Source organism: Ceratosolen solmsi, unplaced genomic scaffold (genome assembly GCF_000503995.2).
Source record: "Ceratosolen solmsi marchali unplaced genomic scaffold, CerSol_1.0 scaffold45, whole genome shotgun sequence".
Taxonomy (NCBI): domain Eukaryota; kingdom Metazoa; phylum Arthropoda; class Insecta; order Hymenoptera; family Agaonidae; genus Ceratosolen; species Ceratosolen solmsi.
Window position 1 is genome coordinate 91,453 of NW_011948436.1, and position 25,983 is coordinate 117,435.

The 25,983-nt window shown below is 24.9% G+C and overlaps 3 protein-coding genes across 4 annotated transcripts in view; 1 reads left to right on the forward strand and 2 right to left on the reverse strand.

Annotated features, from left to right (window-relative positions):
- IntS1 (integrator complex subunit 1) overlaps positions 1 to 8,280 on the forward strand; it is an 11,489-nt gene extending 3,209 nt beyond the window's left edge. The window contains exons 6-17 of the mRNA XM_011503055.1: positions 1 to 161; positions 325 to 1,002; positions 1,453 to 1,771; positions 2,102 to 2,572; positions 2,819 to 3,184; positions 3,702 to 4,351; positions 5,821 to 6,135; positions 6,372 to 6,834; positions 7,147 to 7,271; positions 7,514 to 7,701; positions 7,775 to 8,047; positions 8,126 to 8,280. The exon at positions 1 to 161 is cut by the window's left edge and continues 10 nt beyond it. Of these exons, the coding sequence (XP_011501357.1) occupies positions 1 to 161; positions 325 to 1,002; positions 1,453 to 1,771; positions 2,102 to 2,572; positions 2,819 to 3,184; positions 3,702 to 4,351; positions 5,821 to 6,135; positions 6,372 to 6,834; positions 7,147 to 7,271; positions 7,514 to 7,701; positions 7,775 to 8,047; positions 8,126 to 8,241 (4,125 nt within the window). The 3' untranslated portion in view covers positions 8,242 to 8,280. The remainder of the gene's footprint in view (positions 162 to 324; positions 1,003 to 1,452; positions 1,772 to 2,101; positions 2,573 to 2,818; positions 3,185 to 3,701; positions 4,352 to 5,820; positions 6,136 to 6,371; positions 6,835 to 7,146; positions 7,272 to 7,513; positions 7,702 to 7,774; positions 8,048 to 8,125) is intronic.
- Positions 8,281 to 8,453: 173 nt separating this feature from the next.
- Positions 8,454 to 10,083, reverse strand: LOC105365008 (nuclear RNA export factor 1). 2 transcript variants are annotated; one of them, XM_011503057.1, is made up of 2 exons: positions 9,489 to 10,083; positions 9,332 to 9,411 (listed from the first exon to the last, which is right to left on the reverse strand). In XM_011503057.1, the coding sequence occupies exons 1-2, from the start codon at positions 10,071 to 10,073 to the stop codon at positions 9,409 to 9,411; spliced, it is 588 nt and encodes a 195-aa protein (XP_011501359.1). In that variant the 5' UTR covers positions 10,074 to 10,083; the 3' UTR covers positions 9,332 to 9,408. The 2 variants fall into 2 exon arrangements, with proteins under 2 accessions (XP_011501358.1, XP_011501359.1); XM_011503056.1 differs by having other exon boundaries at positions 8,454 to 10,083.
- A 2,481-nt stretch (positions 10,084 to 12,564) lies between these two features.
- Positions 12,565 to 14,189, reverse strand: LOC105365125 (nuclear RNA export factor 1). The gene has a single exon (XM_011503220.1). The coding sequence runs from the start codon at positions 14,187 to 14,189 to the stop codon at positions 12,576 to 12,578; it is 1,614 nt and encodes a 537-aa protein (XP_011501522.1). The 3' UTR covers positions 12,565 to 12,575.
- Positions 14,190 to 25,983: the final 11,794 nt, after the last annotated feature.

A 25,983-nucleotide genomic window follows, 5' to 3' on the forward strand; every position in this document is an offset into this window, starting at 1 on the left:
CCTGCTGGTTATGTACCACCAACTTTAGCAATATCAAATCTTTATTGGAAGGGTTGGATTATGTTATTAATGCTTGCTGCTCACAATCCTTCTTCAATTGGTGCTTTAGCATGGGAGCGTTATCCAATTTTAAGAGTGCTAATGGAAATGTGCATCACAAAGTAAGTTTTTAAAACTTAATAGCAAATAATCCAATAATTCTATAATTTAATATTGAGATATGAAAGAAAATATCAAAGAATTTGTTAGGATGGTAGCAGTTTTCAATACAATGTGACAATGTTGTCCATACTCGTTCATTATTTTTATCGATTATCCTTGTAGTCACTTTTCATATCCTCCACCAACAATGGCATTACCGGAAGTGGTCGAGGAAGAGCGAGCAAAAGAGCTTCGTTTTGAGGCCTTAGAAAAACAGCAGATTCTCCAGTATGAAACTTATTTAGCAGCGGCGTCGACTAGAGTTCAGATATCCGAGCAAAACAGTCTTCTTCTCTCGCAATTGATAACAATGGATCCGACAGGCATTGCGAGGCGGCCGCCGCAGCTTGTGCTTGATCAGATTCAATCCTTGAATACGACGCATCGATTAGGCCATCTTCTTTGTCGGTCGCGAAAACCCGACTTTCTTTTGGACATAATCCAGCGTCAGCAGTCGAGCTCTTCACAAAGTATGCCGTGGCTAGCTGGTCTCGTGCAGAATAGCGAAGGCTCGCTCAGTCAATTACCAGTGCAGTGTCTGTGTGAGTTTCTGCTTTCTTCTACTATTGGACAGGCTGACAAACAGTCGAGGCAGCAACAACTCCTCACTCATTTGCAACTACTACTCACGGATCCTCTTCAAGACACACAACATGCTTATGAGGTGTTAGAGTATTTTTTAAGAAGGTTGAGTAGTCAATCAAGTTCCAGTCGACTGCAAGCTATAAGTGGTCTTAAGCTCGTTCTTAATTCGATTCCAACAGATGATGAAAATATGGATATTGACAGTGAAGTTGAAACGTATGTTTGAACTTTCATTATTATTTAATTTTTTTTATTATTTTATCTGTTTTAATTTATTTGAGATTTAAAATTATTTGTTTATATTTATCTGATTTTAAAATTTGTAAATTTACCTTCATACAATGATAAATTATACCACAGTAATAATCAAATTCATTTGTTGTAAAGAAATTTTTCAATGCATTTTGTATATTTTTAATTTATGTTGGTAATAATAAAAATATAAAATATTAAAGAATGCGTTTTCAAAGTTAATTCTAATAAATTTCAAAACATGCCTAAGTTTTCATATAGTTAATATATTTTATGTATTTCAAGTATTCAATGATTTATAAATTATAAATTAATTATAAATATTAAATTATAAATAATATTTTTGTGTACATAATCCTAATAAATATGATTATACAATGAATAATGCAATGAAAAATGATTGTATTTTTTTAGTGAAACGTGGCTCCTTCGAAAGCTTCCGTCAATTCCGCACTTTCACGCAGTAAAATCTTTAGTATCCAAGGCTCTTCGTGGAGCCTGCCAAGTTGAAAATAATCCCGATTTAGTTCAGGCTTATATATCATATTTAGCGGCACACACGCTCGATGACGACCTTCCAGATTTAATAAATTTGGTAAACGAAATTTCGCAGTTGGTAGTTGAAAGAAATACCATTGTAGCAGCTATTTTACCACAACTGGATTCTGACAGCACCCAAGGCAGACAGACTTTGTATGCTTTTCTGTCTATTTATTGTAATTATTTGAACAAGGTAAAAATTTTCATTTTAATAATTATTAATTATTAATCAGTCGGTTCATTTTTAATTTGTTTGAACATCATTTATTTATTATACTTTTTTTTGTTTTGTTTAATAGTAGGTACTTTTAAAAATTTTATACTAGATTGATATAAATAAAAAAAAAGATCTTATACAAATTTATATGTGTTACAAAAATAAATTAAAGTTTTTTTTATAATTTTTATAATTATGTATAGATTAAAAATAATTAATGATACTTGAACTAACATTTCTAAACTTGTCCTTTTCCCTCAAATTAAAATAATAATTATGAATATCAATCAATCGATTCGATTTAAGGCACGAGCACCACGACAGGATGGCTCGCGTGTAACGTGGTCGGAGAATCAGGATCTTATTCTTGTGGAATGGGTAACAGGCGAGGAATGCACAATGCACATTCTAGTCGTGCATGCGATGATTATCCTCCTAACGTACGATCAAATTGACAATGATGAACTTTTTAATCAACTGCTGGAAACCTGGTTTCCCGAGGATAACGAGCCACCTAAGGCTTTTCTTGTGGATACAAGTGAAGAAGCCCTTCTAATACCGGATTGGCTGAAGTTACGCATTATCAGAAGCAACATACCACGGTTGGTTGACGCAGCCCTTCGAGATTTGGATCCCTATCAACTGGTTCTTTTCATACAGAGCTTCGGAGTCCCTGTCAACGCAATGACAAAACTTCTGCACCTGCTAGATGCAGCCGTGCAAATCGATCCCGTGTCCGTCACTAATCACGTGCTTGATAAAACGTATATGGCACAGGTAAACTATTGATATTTAGTTGTATTCTGGAAAAAATTTGTTAAACAATGATGAAATTCATCAACACATTCTTTTTATTTAAATACACGCATAGTTATTATACTTTAATTTATCTTCATTATAAAATTACTTTAATTTTTAAGATTTTTACATTATTTAACAATATACATATTGATTAGCAGAGAGAAAAACTAAAATAATTTAACTTCAATTGCAAATAATAGATGTTAATATGTTTATTCACAGCTCGTACGAATCTTGCACAACCGAGGAGCGTCTGGGGGACTAGTGTTTTTGCAACATGTTCAACTTCAGGTTCAGCAATTACCGGATGAGAGCAATCCTCCCGTGAGCACTTGCCTGGAGGAATTGCCTCCAAGCACAATGTTACAGAAACATGGAACGACCCAGCAGAGTACACCTAAGACTGATGTGCCAAATCTTATTAATCAGTTATTTATCGAAAAGATATCAATAAGCCAGAAGGCGGATACTTATAGAAGGTTGCATAAAATACTTGCCAAGGATTTGCACAAGTGTGGAACGGAGAGTGATCGTGGTGCCATTGTCCTCGCTATCAAGCATATATTGAGCGTCTTGAGCTCTATTCAGGTAATGCTTGAGAGTACGAGATATTTTTAATAAATATGCGTACATATATGAGCATATTTGCATATACTATTATTATTATTATTATTATTATTATTATTATTATTATTATTAATTACTTTATTATTTACCGATGATTTTGAATTTTCTTAGAATGTTTATTATAATGTAATGGATCGTAAATTATTAATTAATTATATTAAAATTTAAAAGCTTTGCATTCGTTTTATATCAAAGTGGTGCTTCGTTTTTCCCATTTTATAGAATTTGCTTGTAAGTTTTATTTAATGACAATTTTGAAAATTTATATTAAGAACGATTAAATAGACTTTCATACTTCAAAGCTTCAAAATAGTATTTGAATATTTTTTCTCGAAAAACGTATCCGTCGATATCAATTAACATCAGTAATTATTAGTTAATAATTTAAATCTAATACATTAATTTTTTAATTTTCATAATTGTAATTTTGCGGCAAGTATGATTACGCATTAAATAAAAATAATTATTACCATTATAGGTCAAAGATTTTTTAGCATCGCTTGTGCATATGCCTCAGTACTCGTGTACACTTATGCGCGCGATTCTATTGCCCCTAAAGAGATCCTCGACTTGTGCTCAAACCATCGAGTTGGCGCACAGCATGTGTTTGAGCCTTGTATCTTTAATCGGTGAAGTAGCCGCGCCAATTCTCTCGATTCTGCGCGACTTTGCAAACCTGCATGTCTCGCGGGTGCCCCGGCGTCAAGAACTCGCGCTTCTTCCTCAAAATCGGGAGCCGGCCTCAATTTTAGAGCATGTAGATGCACTCGAGCTCGAGAATGTGGGCAGGCGACTGCTTGACGTGTGTATGAGACGTCAGCGAAATGAGGCCCTCATTGAAGCGATGGCTCGTCTCCTCGTAGCCGATAGTGAGCAAGGGGCCATCAAGCCGAGGACAGGGTTATTAATTGACTGGCTGGCCTCAGTTGAGCCCGAGCTTATTGGCACTTGTCCTAGTTTGCAAATGCGGTTGTTATTCGGTAAGGCGAGCGTATATATGAGGATCGATGAGAGGTTCGTTAGCTCGCACTCCTGCAGGCCTTACTTACTCACACTTCTTACCCACGGGGCGAGCTGGGCAACTCTCTATAAGTGTGTTGGACACCTTCTTAATCAATGTCATCATGGGTAAGTAGTCGTCATTCGTGACCCTAGTACCTTTTCATTTTGTTCATTAATTATAATCGATATATACATGAAATAATATCTAATAAAAAAATGTTGCTGAATAAATGAAAACATGCTTTTCAATATGTTGTACTAAAATGTGGCTGGAAATTTATTTATAAATTAAAAAATCGGCAACACCAAGGCTATTACTGATTGTTTAATTTAAGAATATAGTTTACTATATAACAGTGAAATTGATTGTCAAATTTTTTGTGTTATATGAATGAATCGGCACATAAACAAGAGTTTTTATTTTCGCATACGAAAAAATTTATGAAATGTGGTTTGATATTTGATCGTTTTATAATTATTGAGCATAATTGTTGTTAAAATATGAAATTACACAATTTTTTGCCATTGCCCTATTTTTAAAATTAGTTTTAATACATTTTAATTTAACAGATTCTAATTCATTCCAATACATTCTGCTTAAACTAAAAACAAATCCCATTTCTATTACAGCATAGATCAATGCTCGAAATTCCGAATAGATTTTTTTAACGTTTACATTGCTTTAACTATTCATGATTCTTAATATTTATGATGTAATATTTTTTCTTTTTGACAAAATCGTATTTTTATTTAATTATTAGTTTTTATTACATATGTTTGGTCATAATAAGTGCATTATTAAGATGCTCATTTTTAGAAATAAGTGTATTTGTTCAATTTTTCAATTATTATTATGATACTGTTAAAACAAACAATTTTATATTATCATTTCTATTTTATAATCATTTATAATTTTTCGCATAATTACTTTAAGTAATGTCTAATATTTTAGCAAATAAATAATATCTTACTTAAAAATTAACGATACAATTGATTAAAATAATTCTCGTATTTTTAATGCTTATATATTATATTTTGATTATTATTGTATCTGATATGAATTATTTTTACATTAAAATTTGCATTTATAATATATAATGTATAATAATATATATAATATAAGTTTATTTGTAAAAATAGATAAGAAACTATAATAAATTTTTAGGGACTGATAAATTCGTATAATATTAAACAGTCTCTATATGTTAATTTAATCCGTAAGATAAAAATGTAGTGGATAAAAAATAGTGCCAATTCCTAACTTAATCGGTGGCTATTATCTTTGAACATATAAATTTGAAAAAATGTTCATATATTTATAAATAATAAATAAATGAGATATGTCAAATAGGATATATCTCATATCATTTATATTGTGTCATTTTCAATTAAAAAAATCTACATATCTAAATATATTAATATGTAGTCCTAAATAAATTGCTTTTTGTAAAATTGTATCATGTTATTTGTTATCTTTATGCGTATATATGCTATAAAATTTTCATTAAAATTTGATACAGACAGTATAAATAATAAAAAAAAACTTTCGATGAGCTTGGAAGTTTATATAATTTATATGAAAAATTTGATTTTAGGTATGATCCAACTGCGGTCTTAGATTTTTTATGGGCATTGACCTGTAATCCAAAATTATGGCAAGGTCGGGAAAAGTATTCAACAAAGAATGATATTCCAGAAAATATTTTACTTCTTACCAATGAACAATTATTGACTCTTGTTATGTATCTAATCGAAGAAGCGGTTATTTTATATCAACGACAAAATCGAAAAACTGCTATTACACAAATGGAAACACGATTAGATTTGTTGCTTTGTTGTTGTTCCACAGAAGATGAATTAACAATGGGTGTAGTCAAATATTTAGCCGATCAAATGACATTAAACAGCTGGTTAGTATTAGAATGTTTCATAATTTAACTGTAAAGAAAATTAAAATTGAATATTTATAAAATTAAATATATAAAAAATATAATTGAGATTTTTAATTTACTTAAAATAAATGAAAACAAAATTTGCTCTCTGTAGAATAATATATTTTTAAAAATTGTGAAAAAAATATATTATATAAAACTTTTTAAGATGTGTCATATAATATTTAAAAATTAAATTTTTATTATTATTTCAGTGTGTCCTCAGATATGGCACATCAGTTTCTTCTTCAACTGTATATGAAGGTTCCAAAAGTGATTTGTTACTTAAGTGCCTTCCAGGCAAAAAAAATGGTTAATGGCGCACGTATCTGTGACTGGACGGGCTCTGTTCTAGATTGCATGAGCCACACTTTACTGACAGCTTTAGCAGCTACACCTCGGCAAAAATCCTGGAGTTCAAAATCGCGTGAACTTGAACTATGTGCAAGAAAAATGGCAGCTGTGCATCCGATTCTCGTGTTGAGACAACTTCCGCTATTGACTTCATCTCTAATGGGTTGGTGTGATCTGGAGTTTGGTCATTTTAAATCTGGACATCATCTTAACCTTTTTACACAGGTTATGGGATTATTAGAGCTGCTTCAACCACATTTATTCAATGAAGAGCATAGAGCGGGTCTTGAGAATACATTGGAAAATTATTTTCAATGTTTCCAGGTACATTATTTGGTTTGAAACTTATCTATTAATCACTAACTAATTGACGAATAAACAGTGTCGTTTTAATTTAAGTAAATTAAATATTCAGTTTATATAAATTTGCTCCATTTTAATTCAGTTTTTCGTATTTTATTTCAAATAATAAAATATTTTTTAATCTAATTTCCATTAAAAAAATATATAAATTAACATTTAAAAGTGTTACTTTAATTAGATAGATTATGTATATTTTTTAATTTTTATGGAAATATAAATTACAGCTAAAAATATTAATGACAAAATTATTAATCTATTTTATTTAAATTTCAGAATTATTGTACTATAGATGATCTCACATCCCTTTTGAACAGATTTGCTCTTCTTTTGCAAGCTTATGTCATGCACGATGAACAGTATGCTTTAAAATATCTTCAAAAACATGCACATATTCTTCAGTAAGTAAATTTTTTTATCATAATTTATTTTGACAAATTATTTTTTATCGCAATATTTTAAAAAATAGATGCCGAATTATAAAAATAAAGAAATTACTATGTGCATATATGCAAAAATACATATACATATATATATATATATATATATATAAATAATGTTTGAAAAGCAAATTAAATTAATTTGTTAGCAGTATAAAAAATAAAATATTAAAATATAAATATATTATAATTTTTCTATACAGTGATCTGCAAGGACATTACCTTGGACTTGAAAGTTTACGGTCACTTGTATCAGGAATTCCAATTCCCAGAGAAGGCGAAAGTGGTGATAATATTTTAGTGACCGTCACTTTTAATCGTAGTGCTCCAACTCCACCATTATCACATTGGCCAGCTTTACTGGTAACTCTTACAAAAATTCAAGGCGATGGTATTTCTTTTTAAAAATTATACTTAATATTCTTAATAATCAAATTTATTTAAATAGTTTTATTTTTATATAGAAGTTTTTATTGCTCTTCAAGAGATCGAACACTTATCTTTGCGTAAACCATCTGTATTAGAACCAATTATTGACAATATTGCTGATCTGCTTGTATCACCACAAGGAAATATTAGAACACTTGCTCATACATTAATTGCAAGAGCGTTGAAACATCGACCTTATTCAAATCTTGGTGTTCTTTCAGCTTTTCAAAGATGTCTTGATAGCTCTAGAGCTGATATTTTGATGTCTGCTTTAGATAGACTACCAGATTATGTTTTATGCATGCAAGGTATATTTTATTATAATCAAGCATGATATTAAATCAATTTTATAAAAAATTTATTTTTAAATTCAAATTTATTTTTAGAGTATGCGTTACCTTTAATGCAAAAAGTATTTGAACTTGGAGTGAACTCAAATGTAAATACTATTCCTTATATAAATAAGAGTATAACTCTTTTAAATACACAAAAAGGCTGTTAGTATTAAGACTGCAATGTTTTTATAAATTAGCAAATAATTCTTGGAAAAATAAATGAATAATTATTAAGTTTTGTACTTTTGTGTTTTATTGATTATAGAAATATAAAAATTTATTAATTTTCATATGAAAATTTTTTTTTTATATTACAGAAGTAGTATATATATGTACAGGTACAGTAAGTACAATTAATTACATATAAAAAGAATTACTATTAAAAAGCTTCTGATGGTAATTTATTATTTACATAGGTTTGCATAAAAGTTTTAATTGCTTGACGAATATCCCAATTAGCTTCTCTTAAAAATTTATTACAAAATTCTGTATTCATAGTAGTTAATTCTTGTAGAAGTCTTAAAAGTTGATATTTCTCTGCCATACTAAATGATGTTGGATTAAATAGGGGAACTGATTTATCTGTTATAGTTTTTAATTCATTTAAATCTACGTTATTTAAATTTGTTGGACAGTTATCTAAATGATATTGATCATTAATTATACAAAATTCATTATCTTCTTTAGCTACAACAATAAGAGTCCTTTGAAACCATAATGGTGACACATTAGTTTTCCTGTATAAAAAAGGACCTTGTACAGACACAGCAAAGGAGTTATTTGTGCTATAGAGTAGATCAATATCTAAATATTTTAATTTATGAAGTGTAGGAGGCTCCCTTCTCAATGCAGAAATAATTTTTTCTGGTCCAAATAATAAAAATTCTGCACATTTGGCATAGTCAACAAATTTTAATAAATTTCTGTTTGTTGCAAAATATTTTATAATTTGCTTATGCGAGTTATCCGAAATTGGTCCAACTGTCATTGAAAATAGTGCTCCAGTATCATACAATCCATTTAATACTATTCTGTCATTTTGATCATAGCATGTAAAAAAATGTTCAACAAATTGTTTTATTAAATTTAGTTTTATTTTATCATTTATAAAGTGTTTATTATGTATTGGAATTATTCTTTGTTCAACTCCAATAATATGTCCATCTAATACTTGCAAATGAGGGAAAAGTGATTTTACTGCATTAATATAATCCTTGGATGATTCATATTTACTACAAAAAGGATTACCATCAAGCCATAATTCTGTTATTTTATACTCAGAAAATGGTCTAAGTAAGTTTATATCAGCTAATTTATTATTACGTACATCAAGTTTACTAAAATGAAAACCAAAAACTTTCTCAGTAAATGCAATAGATTCCATATTATTATTTCTTAAAATTAAATCTCTTACTGGAAGCTTGACATCTCGAATATAATTTGGTGTAACCACTGATCTTGAGAAGCGTAAAATAGCATCAAATACTGATGAAATATGAATTGGACAATATATTGATCCTAGTAATTTATTATGTGTAAAATTTTCAAGATTTAAACTTTTTTTTGATATTGGTTCTCTACCAAAACATAATCTAATAACATTAGTTATTATTTGTTGTGGATTTAATTCTATATCTTTACAAGCAATAAAAGAAAGAACTATATCATAGTATATAAGTTTTCCAGTTGAAATTTTAATTTGTAATTTTTGATTGACTAGCTTTTGAATAGTGTTAGAACGACAAATAGTAAGAAATGTTGCTTTGTTTTCACTTTCCATTTTAAACATTACAGGAATAAAAAAAATTGGTGCACAAGTTTCAATTAAATTATCCAGTACTATATTTTTATCTTCTTTATCTATGTTAAATAATATGAATTTATGCCAGACGTTTATCTGATTCGATGCTTCTGCTTCTATTTGAGTGAAACATGGATTTTTATAAGTTAACCTAATTGGTCTTATAAATTGGTTTACTATATTAGTTTCAGTCTCCATTATAAAGTTAGTATACTATAAAAGAAAATTAATGTTTACTTTAGATGCAGTGTATAAAATCTAATATATTCAAATATTTATATAAAAAGGAAAGACTTACCAACACATTGGAACACAAGTTTTATTAAATAGGTGAATTTATTATTTTATGACATCATAGTTAATATCGAAGTATTTATTTCAAAATTTGGCTATTGAATTTGTATTGATTCAAATAAATTTTTGAACAATAAGTTTCTTAAATAGAAACAGTACTACAGTGTATTAATAAAACAGTATAAGTTTTTTTTAATTTATTTACAATAGATTTTGAAAATTTATCATAGACGAAGAGTCAGAAACGTTTTACCTAAAATCATTTTAACAATTTATTTCATTAAAAACTAAAGCAATTATATACGATAATTAAAATATATAATTGAATGATTTTATATATATTTTGAAAATAAATTTTCAGTAAAATAAAAAAATTAACAATTTACCGTCATATAAACACTAAGAATGACCGGTCATAAAAGAAATTTCACGCTCTTTGATGCAACATTTATTTATATGATCAAGTTTGCAAGTAATTTAATCCATTTTATAATAAAAAAAGCATAAATTCGAATAGTTTAAAATAATGAATCAGAATCGTAACATTTTCTAATACTACTTAAACATTTTTAAACAATTTAAAATTTTAATTAATTTTAAATAAAATGTTTTTGTTAAAATATTTTAATCCTTAATTTGAAAAGAATATATTTTTATTTTTATAAAGAATAATCTACATTTTGATTATTAAAGTATATAGCTGTTAATATAGCATTATTGTACACTGTATTTAATAAAATAAGCAAACTAATGGGACACATTTATAGCATAATAAACTTAATTAGATAAATTTAAAAATAAATTTTTTGCATTATTTCAATGTAATTATTCAATTTAACTTTTGTAATTTTTCCTTTTATTGTATTTTAATATTTTAGAGATTTTTTAGCGAAACGAAAAGAAATATAATTCTAATGTTACAAAAATTACATATGTAATGAATAAAGGCATAAATACGTTATATACTTATATAATTAAAAAAAACATCACAAGTCATCTGTGTATGAAAGTATTTTCAAATTAATAGGTTATATATACGTATTTATGAATGAATTTAAATATATATGCATTTCAGATATAGAATATATAAATGCATATGTAAATATATTTACATTATATTTAAACATAAACATAATTTTAGGTGTATATTTGATTGAAATTAAAAACAATGATTCGTTGTTTTTAAGAATATAATAATATTGATTTAATAATGATAAATTTAATTAAAAGCTCGTATTATATGTTTGAAATTTAATTTAATTTATCAAGGAAGAAAATTTTCATTATTTTCATATGAAATATTTTATAATTAAAATATCTCTAATATAAATAGATGTCAAAATAATTTATTGTATTAAAAATGATGCTTGGTTTTCTATATTCTATTCTGGAAGGATGTAAGAAAAGTAATGATAATCTAATTAATTGCGATTTGAATAATTGGTTCTCTTTGTACGCATTTAAATATATATTAATAATAATGTTTTATTAAAAAAATATCCTATAGTTTATAATGTCATGAATTATGATGTAATGAACATAATTAAAGTTATAATTTTTTTGAAATGCATTAAAAAATATAAATTTAAACTTATTGTGTGTAAAGTATACAGTCAATATGATAATTAATTTTGAAATTATAACAACTCACTTTAAAATAATTCTAATATTTTATTTAATATTTTATCCTTTTTGGATATAATACATTGAAGTTCAAAATTATGTCTCTTAAACAACATATATCTGGCTACCTTACTAATTTAAGATAATAATTTTATAATATAGATTAAGTAATTAGAAAATATTGATTGACTCTTATTTGAAGATTATTAATTCTATGAAATTGTAATAAATTATCAAGATAGATAAGTGATATTTTTCTTTTAATAAATACATTAGATAAAGATTTTATTTTTGATATGTACAAATTTAATTTCATCAAATTATATTTGAAATTTTGTTAAATACATTATAATAGTTAAAATTATAGCATGCAATATTAATATTTTCAGAGCTTTTAATCCAAAATATAACTTTAAAAATATTTATTTACATAACAAGAAAAAATGTTCTTTTATAGGAAATTATCAGAACAATTTTTATTATTCAGAATACATAATAAGCTATGGCCTACTTTTTATATCTTACTGTTTAGAGAATTATTTTATAGTTTACTTTAGTTTTTCTATTCAGTTATAGCTTAAAATTTACATTTTTAGTTTTCAAATTGTATTGAAATATACAATATAATTACTTTTTAATATTTTTGCACATGTATATATTTTAACAATATTATATGCAGGTTAATTGATTTGTAAAGAACAAAAACGTATTATATAAAATATATTAATTAAATTTTTTTTACTAAAATAAAATTGACAAATAAATTTGTTCACATTATTTTTCTTATTTGTTAAAAGCGTCTTTTGGTATTTGGCCATTTTTATAGTGATGTAAAAAATTTATTATTGTCTTTCTTAAATCCCAAGCTGCATCTTTTAAATATTGTTCACAGTAATCCAATGTCATCATTGTAGATTCTTGCAAAGTAAGAATTAAATTTTCTTTTTCACTAGGACTAAAACAAGTTGCTTTAAATGTAGGTGGGTTTTCATTTTCTATGTTATATATTATATAATCTATTTCATGAATTGGTAGATATATATGGTATTGATCATTTAATAATTTAAATTCATTGTCTTCTTCTTCGGATATAATAAATGTACGATTAAAACAGTATATTTGATTTGAAGCACTACATAATTTAAATAGTCCTTCTACAGATATAGTTAATAAATCATTATTACTGTACATAAGATCACAGCAAAATGAATTATAAATGTGTTGAGAAGCAGGCATTTGTTTCAATATATTTAAAATTTGTTCTTGACCGTAATATAAACATTGTCGATTATTTTTACCAAAAATTAATAAATTTCTATTCTCTTGACTAAAATGTTCAAGATACTTTTTATTTATCAATGAACTTGCCATACCAACTGTTGTAGAATACCATGCATTATCATGGTATAAACCTCTCATTACACTTCTATCTCTGTTATCGTAAGCTGTAAAGAAATGTTGTATAAACTGTTCAACTAATTTTCTTTTTTTCCAATTTTTCACATAACTTTTGAAAACTAATGGAAGTCCTACTGAATTTACTAATACTCCATCTAGTTTATACACACTTGAGCAATAATGTTTTACAGCTTCAACATATTGACTAGCACTAGAATAATTTTCACATAAAGGATTTCCATCGATCCAAAGTTCTGTAATACTCAGTGTTTTAAGTGGCTGTAATTCATCTATCTGTAATATATTATTATGCCTTAAATCTAAATATTTAATAGATTTTATGTTTGTAGATTCTAAAACTGTTAATTGAGAAAGTTCATTATTTTGTAAACTTAAATATTCGAAAGGTCCAAGAGCAGTTTTTGATAGTTTCAAAACATGGATCATAGTTTTGCATTGTGACAAAGGGCAGTACACTGTTTTATATATTTCTGGATCCTTATGAAAATTATCTAAAATTAAGAGCTTTTTTTCTGCATTATATCTTTTTCTTAACACTGTCAATAAAAGAGGCTGTATGTTAATTTTAAGATCATGAATAGAAGCAAATGCAAGTGTTATTGACAAAATTAAAGGACTTCCATCTAAGCATTGAACAATTAAGCTAGATTTGCATAATTGATCTAAAGCTCGATCACAGTTTCTGGCAATAAAACACGAATCTTCGCCTATAATTTGATATTTTACAGGAATTAAATCTGCTGGATTTACAGCATTTAAAATACTTTTTAAAATAACTTCTTTATCATATAGACCACCACGAAGTATTAATATTCTATGCCATATATCATTTCGAGCCATCAAAGCTCTTTCGTGATACATCATTGTTCCCATACTCAATTTTATAGCTGATGATGAATCTAAAATAACAGGTGAAACTGGCGAAGAACCATTTCGTTGAGAAGATGTATTTGGTTGTGTTGATTTATTGGATTGCATTCTAAAAATAGAAATTACAATTAAATTCTATGATCAGATAGCAGTGCAAATTATAATCTTGAATATTAACGAGTAGAATGCCCTAAATGATTTATTCCATATTACAATAATATGTTATCAATATTTATAAATTTATATATTTTCATAAAAATTACTTTAAGGTTAGAAAGACAAATAATGTATTTTATATATGAAATTGAATTAACACTTACTTTCTTTTTAATATTTATTGTTTTTAAATCATTGAATTATTGATTGTTTTAGCTCAGTTTTGAAAATGTTGATAATTCTAAAAATATAACAACCAGAAAACAAAATTGTTTCTTACTATCGATTCTGATTATCATTTCATTAAGCATTACCAGCTGATCTGATATTTATTTATTAATTTATGTTATCGTTTTATTATAAAACAAAAAAAAATTATTATAAAGGCAGGTAGAGAATACGTGACAAATTATTATTATTTTTTTTACACTTTTACAAAGAGATTTTTACATTATGTATTTAAATTTAATCTGATTAATATGATATCAATTAATATAAATTAATTTCTTATCTATCGGTAAAGGGTTTAATTTTTTAGTTGAATTTTGTTTTATTTTGCATTATTTTGTGATTTTATAAACTTTTGTATTTGCTATACATAAAAATTTGACTGCTATAGTAAAAATTTCTCTACACAATCGTTATTATTTATTTTATATAATATTATTAATTCAATTTATTAACTTAACAACATTCTTATACTTTTTTTGATCGTTTATTCATTATAAGTTTTATTATTTCTTAAATATTTAATTATAAAGTTTATTGTATGTAATAAAATAATGTTAAATATATTTTTGCTAACACTATTCAGAAAGTGATTTTTTAAATTATATCAATTTTTTATTTCAACAGCTGTACTTTTACGACGACGAAATCATTCGACATAAACTAAGATTACAAAAATGTTATTATTGTGAAAAAGTCTAGATTTTGATAATCCTTAAGTAAAATAGTAGATTAAAAAACTATTTCTTAAATAAATAAAATAATATAATTATAAATTTTTTAAACGGTATATTAAATATCTGTGATTTATATTAATTATCTACGGTTATTTACAAAATACATCAAAATTCTTTATTAATAATATAAGAATAATTTTAGCTAAATTCTTACTAATTTTATTTTTATAATTAAAAAAGATTTTGATTCTTCAATCCATAATAAAGAATTATATAAGGATTAAGTAATGTAATATTTTGCAAACGATATTCATTTGAAAAATAATAGTATTATTATTTATAAAATAATAAAAAATGTTTACCATTACATTAATGTAATGTTATGTAAAATGTTTTATTTAAATATTACATAATTATTTTTTAATAAAATATAGTTTCCATATTCAATATTTTAAAAATTTTATTAGTTTTCTTATCACAATAAATAATTGTAGTAGATTATATTTATATATTATAATTATTAATAAGGATTTTAATGAAAGTTTAATAATTATTTATAATTTTTAAATAATTGATAAATAATTGAAATGATATATTAAGACTGGATCTAATATATCATAAATTGATTTACTATTATTTGCGAAAATATTAATAGTTATTATTAATAGATGATTAATCATATTTTATTTAAAAATTCTATATTATAGATAAACAATAACGTTATTTTTTAAACTTACTATGTAGTTCCAAATATAAATAAATTTAAAAATATAAATTTATTTGAAAGTTGGATTTAATTCATGCACTGTTTTTACATTATATAAAATTGTCATATTATAAAATATAGAAAATCCAAAATTGAAAAAGTATTTATTAAATTTAGATGTATAACTAATTATAATTACGGTTTAACGTATGTTTTCGATTAATATTTGTAATTATATTAATATTATTGGATAACATTTAATATTATTATAAGAAGAATTTTCTTTATCTTATAATATTTAGATTTTGCTTTTATTAGTATGAAATAAGAAAATTTTAAATATATCATGTAAAATAATTTTTTAGAAATAATTTTTATATAAATTTATTTATTATAAAATTTGACTATTTTGTAATTTATTTTTTTTACTAACTGTCCTAATATTTTTTATCAGTATTAATTTATTATATTAAAGAAATATAATATATTTATGAAATTATTATTAAATAAGAAACTAAATTTATTCCTTTATTATATAATTGTAATACGAGCATCGTTATATTAATAATTTTACCAAATTTTATACTACATTTGAATATGTAAATGTGCATACAAAAGATTATTACATAATAAGAGAATTAAATTCTTATTCTTCTTATTAATATTTTTCTTCCTAATTATTTAAAAAATTTCTAATTATTAGTACCGAATAATTTTAAAATATGTAAGTGAATTTATTATTTCTGTTTATTAATTAGTCTAATTATAATTTTCATTTTATGCATTAGAAATTTGTTTGTTTATTAGAATATTTGTTAAATTTTTTTCTTTAATTAATATACTTACGTTAATGTTAATGATGATTTAGTTTATAATTTCATTGCAAATGAATTTACTTGGGAGCTTTAAATTTATTAAGGAACTTTAAACTTCTTTAATTACTGCCATACTAGTAGTGCATAAATTAACTAGGCTATATTTTTTAATTGATTATGACGTTTTCATCAAAGTTTTATGACTTTCAAAATAACTGTATACTTATAAAGTATATACGCGTATAAAGAGTTTGAGTAGGTATTAAAGAAATGCTGAGTGTGTGTATAAAATACACATGCTTTGTAAAACGTAGGAAAAATTAAAATAAAAGAGAAGGGAAGTCAAGACTGTAAAAAGACCTACCATGTAATAAGACTATAAATCCGTCTCTTTCAGCTAATAAAAGGAAGCTCGAAAATCGGTCGGGATAATGGTTCGCACACGGGTACATGCGGCAAATCAAACAACGGTGAGAGAAGAGAAAAAAGAAAAAGAAAATCGCGAGCTCGCATTGCGGCTACGTGGCACAGCACATACTTGCGTACATATGTACAGTAAAAAGGGATTATACACACGTACATAGAAGAGAAAGGCGCAAAGCACAGCATAATAATAAAACCGGTGATTTGGTCGGAGCTCTATCTCTCGCAATGTGATGCATCGACGCGGAGTCACTTGCCTTGGGCGATGCTCTTCCGCATTTCGCATTATCGGAAAAATTTCCTCCCTCCCATAGTCGATATGCGGGTTATGCGTTCGTACAAAGAACTGCTCCCCGCCCCGATAAAATATAATACTGTAATAAGTGTGGGGAGAAGGCGGCGGCGATCGTGGCAGCGACGGCGGCGGCAAAGGTAATACGAGGTTGTACTAGAGACAGGGCTTCGGAGGTTCGTCCTACGGTCCGCGCCAGGACGAGCCTTTTTGCGCTCCGCGGGCCATTGTTTCACGCGCCCAGTTCTAACGAACCATTCCTTTCACATTCACTGTCATTTTTTGCTTTTTTTTTATAATACAGTTTAATCTCCAGCTTCCGATGGTTCTTCGATTTTGTTAGTATCAAGCGGGCAAGAAACTGAACTCAAGCTTTTTCCACTTTCATTAACCGGGTCATTTTGCTGAATCACCTGCCGTGCCTATTATCTAAGAAATTGCATTTCTTAACATACTTATTGATACGAGAAGGTTTATTTTACAACGCACTTGGAGATTCTATGTTTGATTACTTATGTAGTCATTTTCACTGAGCTTGCAAACAGCTTCTAACACAATTCTGTAAAATTTTTTGGAAGTTTTGTAATGCGATAGGAACTGATTTTATTCTAGAATAGTCGTATTATAGACTAACAAGAAGTTCATTTTTATTTGTAAAATAAAAAATGAATTAAAATCTGTTCATTAAACGAAGGTGGTTATCGATTTTACATAGCATATGTAATATTTATTATGTATGTTGAAAATTTCATTTTACATTGTCATAATTTTATTCAATCTACACTGATAATACTCTAATTTATTTTAATGCTAGATTTATTATTATTTTAGGCAAATCAAGTTGAAGAGATCAGATTAAATTTTAAGATTTAAATATATGGATTATCCTGATATGTACAGATTTAGAATTGAATACGATCGATAAAATGTTTCGTTAAATTACTTTTCTTTTTTAAATTTTAATTTTGAACTGCAATTATAAAATGGTTTTATTATAGTATTATCATATGGTTTAAAAATAGGAAAATTCATAATTGCTTAATATAATCAAGTATCTATCTTTCAATTATTTATTAAATAATATTTATATTTCCATTGATAAAAAATGTTACTAACATATTTTACAAGATTTTTTTTAGTGTTTTTCAATAATTTTCAATGTGTATATTACTTATTAAAAGATAAAAAAATTTTGACTATAATGATTAATTAATTATTTATTAGTATTTTTCATTTTTTTAATAACAAATAGATTATTTACTTTCTACTCTACAAAACAAATTATCAATCAATATTATTTTTTAATTTTTTAAATATTTTTTGTATTAATTATTACATTTGTTAATTACAATTAATTAATAAATTATTACAGTTAGTAATAATAATAAGTTAGATTAATTAGTTTTTAAATTAGATTAAATGTTAATAAAATAAAATGTGCATATAGTATTTTTAAATGATATTCACACGTGAATTTATTAATTAAATAAAAAACCTAAATGATATCCGTGATTATTACGCTATATTCGTTAAAGCTGAACTTGTATTTATTATATTAAATTAAGTAAATTTGTATCCGCATATGATATAAGTTAGTGTAATGTTTATATTATATTGATAAATTTATCATTAGTCACTTTGTTACTTTGAATTTTAAAGTCTAATGTATTTAGGTTTATGTATTTATCTGCGTTTATAAGATATTTAACGTACAAGCAAGACTATGCAATATCTTTTTTCATTGTCTTACTCTTCAAAATAATGCAAGATTCTATTGAAATGTATAACATGGAATTTCTTTCCTTGTAGAAATATGCTTTTATTACAGAATTTATATTTTTCTAATCGAAGATTCTTCGTACGGATATGTATCACATAGTGTTTCTTAATTCCTTATATTTTACCAAACTTTCATACGATTTATAATGTAAAAAGACAAAGACAAAGGCATTAAAATAATATTATTTTTGTGTGTCATTTAATAAATATCTAATCTATAAATTTGAATTATATAAAAATTATAAATAAAGTCATTTAAATAATTTTGTAGAATGTAATAAATAAAAACAAAATCCGATTTACTAATTTACTAATTACTAAAATCTGATTGACTTAAAAATAAAATTTAATAATGATGAGGATTTTTTAATAAAATTTTAAATATGCAGCTTTCTAATTTATCTTATAAAATTAAGAAAATTTAACATCCAGTCTTATATTCTTTTAAACTTGTCTAAATCTTTACAAAAATAATTATTTTAATTATAAATATATTTTTGCATCCATATAACAACAGTTAGAGATGAAATATTATTTTTATTAATTAATTCTTAATAATTTTGATATAAAAGATAAATCTATATTACAAAAATTTTGGTATATAATAGTATTTCAATAATTGCTAAGATTAAAAAGATTAATCTTTATTATATTAAAAAAAATTATGACTTACTATAAGATAAAGTAAGTTTAAAATTAAAGTTAAAAGTTAGTCATATAATCTTATAATTAATTTACATTTATTAAATTATTTATTTTAGTTTTATATATTATCTATAATCATTTATGTTACAAATGGTAATAACAAAATTAATCTATTTTTGTAGATATCTGTATATTTGTTTTTTATAGTTCTTTATAAATAATAATTAAAAAATCTTAGAGTAGCTATTATAATTCCATTAATATTTATTTCATAATATGTTTAATATATGTGAGTATGACTAGTAGAATAGTATTTTAAAGAATTATTGCCATGAAATGAATTGTTTTAGGCAATTAAATGATTATGTTATTATTGTATATGACATTTAATATAGATACTATTAAAAAAAAAAGATGAAACAAAAACAAATAAGATATAATATTATATTTAAATTAAAAATAGTATTGATATTCTGTTTATGAATAATTGAAAATTTTATTGAATGTAATATAATAGAATTTATATTTGAATTAATAATCTTTAATTTTTGTTCATTAAATGACAAGTAGTTTTGTGAAGAATGTAGGTTTTCTTAAAGATAATTAGCTTAGTGATGAATCACACAATACATGACTAATTGCAGTTCTAAATATTAAAGATTATACACACATTTTTTTTCAACGAATTTAATTGTGTTGTTCTTATCCTCGTACGTATTTTTGTTTTGAAATCTACCCTACATTTAGTGAAGTGCAATATTATCAATCAACTTATTGTAAATTGTAACTTATTTCATCAAGTTATAGTAATATTGTAAAAATATAATTATGTTCAAATTTATATTTATTATTACTATTTTTTTCATGTAATATCTATTATTAATCTATCATACATATTTATTGAAATAATTAATGAAAATAGTAAAGTTGAAGGGAATTATTCTTATTGATATTTCATACAAAAAAGAAAGAGCTGAACTTGGGACTGGGTCAGCATTTATGAGTACAATCCGCTTGCCGTGGGAGTAGGAGGTCAATATACTACATAAAAAGCTGGATGTGCCTACAGTTCCGCATGTATGCATATGAACGCAAATGTGTATACGTATATGTAGCACGAATGCACGACAATCTTTTTCGTTTCGACCGCCGATCACGATAAAGCCGTCGGACAATAATAAACAATGCATGAAATGACAAGCATACATTCGAAGGGAGAGGTAACGGCATTTCGCGAGATCCTTATCTGTCTACTACCGCTGCTACTGCTGTGGTGTGTACTACGTCTCGCGTGATGCCGCGGCTGGACTCGTCGCCATCAATCATCTGCGCGCCCGCGGATAAAGCGCAAAATTTATACTCACATCCGATCAAAAGTAGAAGCCGACGATACGTCAATTCTCTGTACAGATTTTTATTTATGTGCACGACCTCTCTAGAAATACCGTACGTTTCGTTTTTCTTATGCGTATGTATGTATTGCTAGGCTGGAAAATCTTTGGCAATGAAGTCACTCTTTGCGGACACTTATCAAAACTCATCTCTTCTTATATTTGTACTGTACTTATATTAAGTCAAATGCATCAAGTACTCCTTCGTATATCTTAAGAGATTATTTACATATATATTTATATATAAATATTCTGTAGAGCATTCTACGATTTTTTAGTATTCTATTTTTTTTAAAGTTCACATTTATCATGCAAAATGATCCTATTCTTTTTAATCTTAAAAAAGGCTGTGGATAAATTATTTTTACAGATGGTGTTAAATTTCTATTTTCCGTAATTAAGAATAAATAATCTTGACTTATTTCGCAAATATTGATAAAAAATCTTATACAATTCTCATGACAATTATTGATTAATATTATGGTAGATAAATATTTAAATATCTTTTAAAAGATATTTAAAAGATTTAAAAAGTAAATACTTTGTTTATAAGTAAAAACATATTTAGAGGTGTTTTTCTAGATTAAGCTTAAATTTAATAATTTTAGTGAGCATTAAAATCATTTATAATTGTACTATGAAAAGTAAATTAATAAATATCAAATTAAAGAAAAAACGTATGAAAAAATCTGTGACGAAAAATTCTGTCACGATGCAATAAATATTTAATATTTTTAATGATTGCATTTACAATTTTTTAAAATGAATAAGTATATCAATAATTATTTTTAATATGTAATTCTCAATATCAACAATACTGTTATTTTTTAAACTAAAAAATGAAACTTAGAATGATTTTTAAAGGTATATTCTTATTTAAAAAATATCGGAAATTAAAGAGTTTTTCTTGGGAGTTTTATTATATTACAAAATATGATGGAGTATAAAGTTGGACTTATCCATTATTCTTGATTTTCTCGTTTGTTGTGAAACGCGACTTGCAAGATCATTATAAAGAGTATTATTTTCACCTCTTATCAAATTAGATATTGGCTTAGCAGATATAACTATAGAAAAAATATTTCTTCCTACACGTCTAACATTGGTGTAATTGAGGTTGGGTATCCAATAAAATAAATTGAAGTGATTTTCTTTAAATTCTTTTGAATTTGAAATAATGTTGTTTTCAAATTAAATATTCTTAATTGAGATTCTTGAATTTCAATTAATTAATTGTCTGATTGTTTAATTACTATAACTTAAATAACTATTAATTAATGAATATTTATTTAATTAATATTCAATATTTAATTTTATTTCTCACAATAGTAGCTTACAATTATTAAAAATTGAATATAAAGTAAAAATAAATAAATAATAAAAAGTAGGTTAGACTTGATATTTCTAAAAACTTTGCTTTTATTTAAAAAATTAAATATATTAGTATTCAAAATTAAAATTTTTATTACTTTAAAGAATACACCGAGATATTTCAATTATTTTAAACAGATTTAAGCTATTTACATATAATTAAGGCAATGAATTTTATTATTTTACAATTCATTAAAAAATTGAAAAAAAGAAGATATTCAGATAATAAGATTCAAAATGTGTTTAATTTTATTTTTATATATTAATTTTATTAGTACTAAAATACAATAGACATAAAAAGATGTATATTTTTTATCTGTTACAAATTCTTCTTTATTTACAAAATTAAATATTAAATACTCGATCATATTTCCTATGATTTTTATTTATTTTATTCTTTTATGTGATACTTATGCTCGTGGCAGATTTTTTGAGTATAGTACAAATTATGTTCATCTAGATGTGGAAAAACAATTATTTTTTTTAACCTTTTTTTATCATAAATGAAGAAAATAATAAGAACTAATTTTGTAAATAAATATTAGACATTAAATATAAATGTTTATAGTTTCAATCAATGCTTGTTACATTTAGAGAATTTTTTATTAAAAGTAAAAAGTAATGTTGTATCAATTCGAATGACATCTAACCATTAATTCACGAAATCGATCGAAGATTTACGAAAATGCAATTTTTAAAAAAGATTATTTTTTACCATTGTCAAAGATTTTTAATACTTAAAATTAAGTTTAATTGAAACGAGATCTCTAAGAGTTTTAACAGATTAAATTTTATTACAATATTGACATTTGAACTATTTAAAGACAATTGTAATTTCTGCTCATATGAAGAATATGTATCACTTATAATTGTGTCTTAATGGCTTCTTTGATGACGTTCATTTAATAACATTTAATTACAAATAGTCACAAATAAATATTTGATTTCTAATCCAGTTTTTTCTAAAAGTTTTAAATGTCATATATAAATCGTAAAAGATAACAAATCTTCTTTGTCACTTTTTTACTCATAAAATTTTGTTTATATAATTCTGCACTTTTTGAATAATTATTTTTAGTGTATTATTTTAAGTGAATATTTTGTTTAATTTCTATTAAGCAATGAATTTATGAATTTTTTAAAAATAGATGTAACTTGAAAATATCATTTAACACTTTGTCTTAATCCATATACCCTATAGTCAATTCATTCTCTGTTTAAAGAATATTATTTCAATTTTACTAACCTTTTGTAATTTTGTACTTTTATATCATTCATATTTTTATCTTCCTGTATTAAAACATTCTTTAAAGAATATATATTTCATTTATTGGTAATGTGTGATATCTACTAAAAATATCGATATGACTTTTTTCTCGTTATAATGACTTTTTCAATATTATAATCTTACGTAAACAATTATCTAATCAGAAATTTAAGGATAAACTTTGTATTTATTGAAAATTAGGCAAAAATGATTATAGTTAGTAATAATTGCAGAGTGTACACTTTATAAATACATTCTAAAATATTTTATAGCGCTCATATCTATGAATATTTTAACTAAAACTATAACATAATATCTAATTATTAATAATAATGTTTTCTGCTATTGAATTGTATTGACTATTAAACAATATGAATTATAAAAAGTAATTTTTTAATCATATGTATCTTAAAATTCTTAAATACTTTATTTGGAGCCGTTTTTTAAATTAAATTTGCATCTAAAATATTTGACTAAAGACAAGAATCAATGTATTTTCTTGTACTTCTGATATTAGATAGTCGATCACAGATACAATATTGTTGTCACTTGATTGTATAATCTAGATAATTGATTTCATTTAAAAAAAACATTGATTAGTAAATATAATAACTTTTTAATTGTAATTTTTTAATACTTATATTTTTCGTTTAAATATTTTTTATATATATAAATTTTCATCTTGTTAATATGATTAAGATCATGGGTACAAAAATTAAAGTTTTTAGTAATTTTTAATTTATACAATAAGTATATTCTTATCGGTATAAATATTTCTACTAAAATTAAAAATAATTTGAAATGAAATTTTAAGGTCCAGATGTATGTGCATTTTACTGTTTGAACGTTTAAAAGTAAAAGATGAAAAATATAATTTTGCCTTATTTGCTATTTCGTGTATTACAGAAAAATGAACATCATTGGTCATACTAATTTAAGGTATAAGTAAACAAAGAATACATGTATTTATTTTTGAAAGAAATTATAAATTTAAAATTATAAATATAATTATTGTAATGAATTGATTTTAGTAATAATTCAGGGGTATATCACTGTAAAGGAAAAAAGGTAAAAATTTCAATTAGTTTAAATTGCTAATATTGATGATACTTGTTGTCAGTTGTATGAAATAACGAAGAGGTACCCGTTAACTTTTCACGCGAGCGTACAAAGCTTGCGTATGTACGAAGTGAAGTATTGGTATAGAGAAAAGAGAGTGAAAGGGATATATATATATATATATATATAGAGAGAGAGAGAGAAAAGAATCGATTCCGTGAGGAAGAATAGTAATTACAGAAGCGGTATTCGAAGCCTTGGCTCTCGCTACATTGCGCTTCTCGCATCCAGAGCTTCGGGCACGATTTCCGATAAGTATAGTTGTTTGAAGGATCTTCTATATACTCTCTCTTTTTCGCTCTCCCTCTTTCTCGTTCTCTTTTTCCTTCTTTCTCGAGCGATACTTGGCGATATATATATACATACACCCACTATATCATTTTATTGGGTACAGGTCATTTAAAAAATATATAGTTAGGACATATGTGATTTAAAATAAGTTTATATTCATAAAAAGTAAAAGTTATTCAATATATATACAATATCAATAAAATCTTTTCCCTTGTCGTTTATATGACATTTAACAAAATTTCTCAATAGAAGGGGTTGCTATTATTTGAAGTACTAATTGTCTGTGCAACACACAAGATACTTTATAACAATATTGTCGGTGTATGATCTAAAAATCGTTCATTTTTATTAAAATAAAGTATAAAATTCGAATTTTTTGTTAATGTTTATAGCATAATTGTGCAGTTAATCAGTTCAACTTTAATAATATGTCTATTATATCTTTAGTGTCAATTACAAATACATTTATTGCTATAGATTTATAAATATTTAGAAGAAATTGTTGAAAAATATATTGTTTTTTATTTATCCAAATCAAATTTATTTGTCATAAATTTGTCAATATTTCTGAATCGATAAGAAAATCAATACAAAATAAATTATTTATGTACAAAGTCATTTAAATTATATAATTCAATCAATAACTCTCACATAAAAGTTGATCACATTTTTTATTAAATTTTTTATTATTTAAAAGTTGTATAATGTTAAAAAAACGTCTTTAACGCATAATAAATATGTC

Excerpts from the sequence above, each read along its gene's own strand:
- LOC105365008 (XM_011503056.1), bottom strand. The coding sequence starts at position 10,073 with ATGGAGACTGAAACTAATATAGTAAACCAATTTATAAGACCAATTAGG.
- LOC105365125 (XM_011503220.1), bottom strand. The coding sequence starts at position 14,189 with ATGCAATCCAATAAATCAACACAACCAAATACATCTTCTCAACGAAAT.